The sequence below is a fragment of the Triticum dicoccoides genome, chromosome 6A (genome assembly GCF_002162155.2).
Source record: "Triticum dicoccoides isolate Atlit2015 ecotype Zavitan chromosome 6A, WEW_v2.0, whole genome shotgun sequence".
Taxonomy (NCBI): domain Eukaryota; kingdom Viridiplantae; phylum Streptophyta; class Magnoliopsida; order Poales; family Poaceae; genus Triticum; species Triticum dicoccoides.
This window is the reverse complement of record NC_041390.1, coordinates 625,139,328-625,144,965: the sequence shown is the minus strand read 5'-3', so window position 1 is coordinate 625,144,965 and position 5,638 is coordinate 625,139,328. Positions and strand designations below refer to the sequence as shown.

General features: G+C 45.8%; 1 protein-coding gene across 1 annotated transcript in view; it reads right to left on the bottom strand.

Moving 5' to 3' along the window:
• The window catches only part of LOC119316170 (disease resistance protein Pik-2-like), a 32,211-nt gene extending 27,199 nt beyond the window's left edge, over positions 1-5,012 (bottom strand). The window contains exons 1-3 of the mRNA XM_037590508.1: positions 4,159-5,012; positions 4,032-4,107; positions 1,533-2,212 (exon numbers count right to left, since the gene is read on the bottom strand). Coding sequence (XP_037446405.1) covers positions 1,533-2,212; positions 4,032-4,107; positions 4,159-4,984 — 1,582 coding nt within the window. The 5' untranslated portion in view covers positions 4,985-5,012. The remainder of the gene's footprint in view (positions 1-1,532; positions 2,213-4,031; positions 4,108-4,158) is intronic.
• Between the last annotated feature and the right edge of the window lie 626 nt (positions 5,013-5,638).

Below are 5,638 nucleotides of genomic sequence, written 5' to 3'. Positions count from 1 at the left end.
GCGGCGGCTGTACTGGCCGGAGATGGGGAAGAAGACCCTCCCTGGTCGATTGCCTGCTATGGGGGTGCTAGGTGGGGTGGCTTGAGGTCGCCTGAGGGACTGGACGGACTCGGGGGCTCCTTATATAGGTGGCCGGAGTCGGTTCCAATGGCGGCCGTGGATAAGAACGGCGAACCGCCGTTCTCTAGCCTGCAGGACGTCGTGGCGGCGACAGGCACTAGTGGACGAGCTCGCGGATAAGCTTGGACTGCTCCAGAGGCAAGCTGGCGAGCGGCTGTGGCTCGAGCGGCGCCGTCCATGGCAGGGGCCTGCTGTGGCCGGCCGTCGTGCCCCTGAAGACCTATATTCATCTTGCCTGAAGGTGATCCTGTGTCAGATCCTGCACGATACCTCATCACTACAACACATCGGCGGCGGTGTATGAGGCGTCCATGGCCCTGGTGGCGCCTTCAAGGGAGGACGCATGATCTTCAAGGGAGGACAGGCCATCAGATTCATCCACTTGGTAGCGTCTTTGTTCATCCAGGTTTGACGATTCATCTTTTCATTATCTAGTCTCTCAGGGATGTCAAACGTACCCTCAACAACTAACGTCAGCATTTATTTTGTTCTGTAGTGAACCCCCTCGATGAATGCATGTCTGTTGCCGTGGCTAGAGAAAATTCTACATATCCACATCCTGATAACCAACAAGATAAGTAGCAGCTTTGATATGGAGGTATTTTCCTTCACTGCGTGCTTTTTCTTTGTGAATCCCACTCCAAGGGATCGCCCTTCTCTATCCCAGATATGGCGGTTATGGTGTTGATGGCTCGTGTTTTTTTTTCTCTTTTGCTTTATTTGTTTTGTTTTGTTTCTACTTACAACAAAAAACTTATTTATTTTATTTCTAATTACTTATGTATTTTACTTTAATTATTTTATTTTTATTTACTTTACTGCTGCTATTTTTATTTATTTTACTGTTGCTATTTTTACTTAATTTATTAAGGTTTATTTATTGTAGTTACTATAGTTTATTTTGTTTTATTTTATTAAGGTTTATTTATTTTATAAATATAAAAAATGAACATAGATGCGCTTATAAAGAAAATTAAACCTAAATTCACAGTAAATTTCAATTTACTGTGAATTTAGGTGAAATTCCCTGTGTAAGGGCATCTATTTTCACTTTAAGAGAAGCTCAACAAGGCATAGAGGGACGGGCTTATAAACTGGTGTGAGCGCCCTTCGATTGGCGAGGTGGGACTAAACACTGGCCGCAACTAGGACCAGCCCTTTAGTCCCGGTTTGTGGTATGAACCGGGACTAAAGGGTGGTGGGCCAGGAGCGTGGCCCATTGGTCCCGGTTTGTCCCACCAACCGGGACCAAAGGGTCCGGACGAACCGGAACCAATGCCCCCACGAGGCCCGGCAGGCCACTGGCCGCACGAACCGGGACCAATGCTCACATTAGTCCTGGTTCGTGACTGAACCGGGGCTAATGTAAAAACTGCCCTGTGACCTAAGCCCTGTTTTCTACTAGTGTCGGCAGCCTTCTACCTCCACTTCTCCCAAACCGAAATCCATGTGCAAACACTTGTCTAGTTGAATCATATTCCTACTTATCAGCTCATTGAAGTATTCTTCCGCAACCTCCAACAAAGTCAACCCCCGCTTCTCGGTGACCAAACCTTCAGCAATCCATCTATATAGCAACCTATCCTTGGCAATCACATAGTCCTCTGGGAAAATGCTGAGATACAACATACAAGCCTTGAGATGATGAGGCAAGTAGTCATAGCTAAGTGCAAGCAACCGCCTCATCCCCTCGAGATTAGGGTGGTTCTCCAGCTGAGAACCAATTGATCTAGAAACTCTTTCCCACATCTCTATGCCCTCAGCCGACCTATAGCTTCCGAAAAGGCTGGCGATGCTAACGATGGCCAATGGCAATCCCCCACATCTTTTCAAAATTGTGTCCATGAAAACTTTAAGTTCTGAGGGGCAATCTGTGGAGCCAAATACTCTCTGCACAAACAGCTTCTGAGAGGCTTCGAGTTCCAAGGTCTTCATATGATGGACAAAGTACTCTGAGACACTAGCTGCCTTGGCCACCTCGTCTATCCGGGTTGTCAAAATGATTCTGCTGCCACAATTGTTTTCTGCCAATCTACCACGGATAGCTTCCCAGGATGATAGGCTCCATACATCATCGACCACAATGAGACACCTGGTATAATTGGACATATACATGCATGGAATTAGATGTTTTGTGTACATGGAAAAGAATAGTTAGAAATAGTTATTCTAATAGAAATAGCAAAAACATTTACAACAACTAAGGTGTTTGTTTCTTTTTTCGCCAAACAAAAAAAGGACTCTACAAATGGCAGCCAAGATTTTTTTGTCCATGCGTTGCAATAGTGTACTAAGATGTTATATGATTCATCCCTGTGATTTCTCTCCACTCTAATTGTATGATAAGCAATGTATGAAGTATGCAACATACAGGTACATAAAAGTATGGTGGTCACTTATTTTTATTTCATAATTTCCTCCGCTCCAAAATATAAGGTGTATTAACTTTATTTGGAAGTCAAACATTTATTTGTTTGACCAAGTTTATAGAAGAAAATATCAACATCTCCAGCACCAAATAAATAAAAGATGAAAATAGATTTCATGGATCCAATTAACAATACTAATTTGCGGTAGATATTACATTTTTTTCTGAAAGTTTGTTCAGAAATAGAAAGTTTTGTCCTTTAAAAAAAATTGCACTGTTCTGAGCAACCACTAAAAATTTCTCGTTGTTGGCATAAACCCCTTATTCTGTCACGTTAAATTTCTTTCCCTTTTTCCCTTCACATGAAAGTAACATAGTGCCCGTTTGGAGCTTATTTGTGCGCCCACGTCTAGCGCCGCCGTGAGCTACGCGGGTGATCCTCAAGTCGAGTGATAGCACGATTTGCACTATGGCCAAGACTGCCTATCACCCGGTCCTTTCTGATAGTATTCGTTACATAATTTTAAATAGCAGACTATGACAAATACTGACAGCGCAAAATTGGTGTTGTAGCGCCGCTAAATGGCACTAAAGCGCACTAAATGACACTAAGGCTGCAAAAATGTATACAATAGAAACAAATAAAATATGAAAAAAATTTATGATGGATCCAATTATACAAATTTGATAATGTGGATATTGATATTTTTTTTTCTAAAAACCTGGTCAAACATGCACCTATTTGACTTTTAAAACACTAATGCACCTTATATTTTGGAACGGAGGGAGTATAATTAATCAAGTGTGATGTCCTTCGAAACGCTATAGCACTGAGATATCATGCTATTTAAAACTTTGGTTTGCTAGCTACATATAAGCAATGAGAAGAAATAGTAAAACCGCGGAAGTTCGAGCACAAAAAAAACTTGTTTGATCTTCTTACTTGAGCTATCTATATTTCCCACCCTCACGCGCGCATGTGTTTGTCGTGAAGTATGCCAGGTGCTGACACTCACATGTACTAAAACTTGTAGGACTTTATACTCTCTCTGTCCAGGTTTATTAAGCCTCACAACATCACAAGCATGTACATTTTTATAAGGCCTCGTTTTGGAAAGATGCATGCATGCAACCACTTTATTGGTTGCATTGAGAGTCATTATTGTTCGTGCCATGGATTGAGAATTAATATGTTGCATGTGTGCTTTTTCATTGGTTGCATGCGTGAGAAAGGGCATAGGCAGTGGAATGGAAGAATTAATGTGAACCAATAATTATGTGCCTTGGTCCAAAAAAATGATTTTAGGCTTAATAAATCCGGACGGAGGGAGTAGTGTTTATGTGTATTTTGGCTACCATGCGTGCGCATGTGCTGAAGAATAGTGCCCCAAAAAAATTACAATTACTAGCTCCTTGAGAAGCTGATTAGTGAGTTTTTAATACTGTATTTATAAAGATGATGTTGACCACCCCACAAAACAAAAAAAGATGACCCCTGACAAGAAAAAAAAGACGATGTTGAAAGTCTTGTTTAGGGATATACCTCGTCTGCTTGAGGAGCTCCTTGATCTTCTTGGACAGGTCATCCACATCCATCCGGTCAACATGAAGTTGGTTGCCTTGGGTTGTACTTGTACCCATGGCCTCCCCTTCCGTGATTGTTTGCTTACCATTTGGTTGTTTCTCCTTGAGGATCTGCTGCAGCACTCGTACCAGCAGTCCCTTGACGTCCTTCTCTCCAGCAAACGCTTGTGGCACGGATACCATCGCCTGGCGGGGAAACTCTTTGTCCAGCTGCCGGCACACCTCCATGGCCAGGGTTGTCTTCCCCAGCCCTCCGAACCCCACAATGGAGAACACCTTGAGACTCTTGTCATCCTCATCCTGGTCCGCCGCCTTGATCTTGACAGCCAGGGCGCTGACCTGATCCGTGATGCCGACAAACTGATCAGGGTTGTGGGCACGGCGGAGGGCACTCGCGGAGATTGATGACGCCGAGACAGGGATGAAGCTGGCGGCTCTTGGCAGCTCCGCCCGGTCGATGCCGTATCGAACGCGGCGTTCGCTGATGGTGGTGGTACGTGCCAAGAGGTCCTTGATGTCAGCGGCGAGGGTGCGCTGTAGCACGAGCTTCTCATACGGATACCGGGCAACGCGCTTGGCGCGGCCGAGCAGGTACCCGGCCCAGGAGAAGATGAGCTTGTTGCCAGCGAAGTCATCCGGCGGTGGTGGGGAGGGCCGGATGATGCGGAGCGAGTAGGTGTCGGTGCAGTCTTCGGCGTCGTAGGCAAGGTCGTGCACCTGCTTCTCCCACTCTCGGACGAGATGGTCGACTTTGTCCTGGTCGGCCTCGGAGATGATGCGGAGTGCGGCGTTCATGGTAGCCAGCTCGTCCCGCAGGTGCACGACCTTGTTGCCAACGCCGCGGATGTCCTGGAGCTCATCAACCAGCACCTGGCCAACCTTGCTGGCAATGGACTTTGCTGCACTCTCCATTCTCAGGGTTGGTTGGTTGGTTGATTGGTTGGAGAGGACGAGCGCAAATGGCGATGCTTCTTCTCTCAGCCCGGCTGAACTTGCCTTTATAACCTCGGAAGCGCACTGTCAAGAGGTATAGTAAGTACACCCGCAAAAAAAAAAGAGGTATAGTAAGTAAAAACAGTACCTAGCCTCCTAGCTCAAATGGAAAAGGTAAAACTACCATACCAGTTGTCCTCCCTTTTCGAAAAAAAACCATACCAGTTGTCCAGTAGTAAAATCTGGGAAGCGGTAAAATACGGAGACTCATCAGGTAAGTAAAATAGGATGGTTTTTGTTTGTTTTATAGCTTAGGGCATCTCTAGCCGATCCTCTAAAACCGGTTAGAGGAGTAAAATTTTCAGTTTGCTCCTCTAACCGGCACCTAGCCAACCTCGTAAACCGCTAGAGGAGTAAAAATTTACTCCTCGGCACCGCGGGCTCCTGTTTTTACTCGGCCGCCCACCCACCAAAGAAAAAAAAAAGCCCCCTTTCCCCTCTGTCTCACCCACCCCACCCCCCAATGCATCTACTCCAGCACTTTCTCTTTAGCCTTCGCCGGCCACCACGCACCACAGCCGACCCGCGTAGGACCCGCCGTGCTACTCTCCTCCCATGGATTTGGTCCTCTCT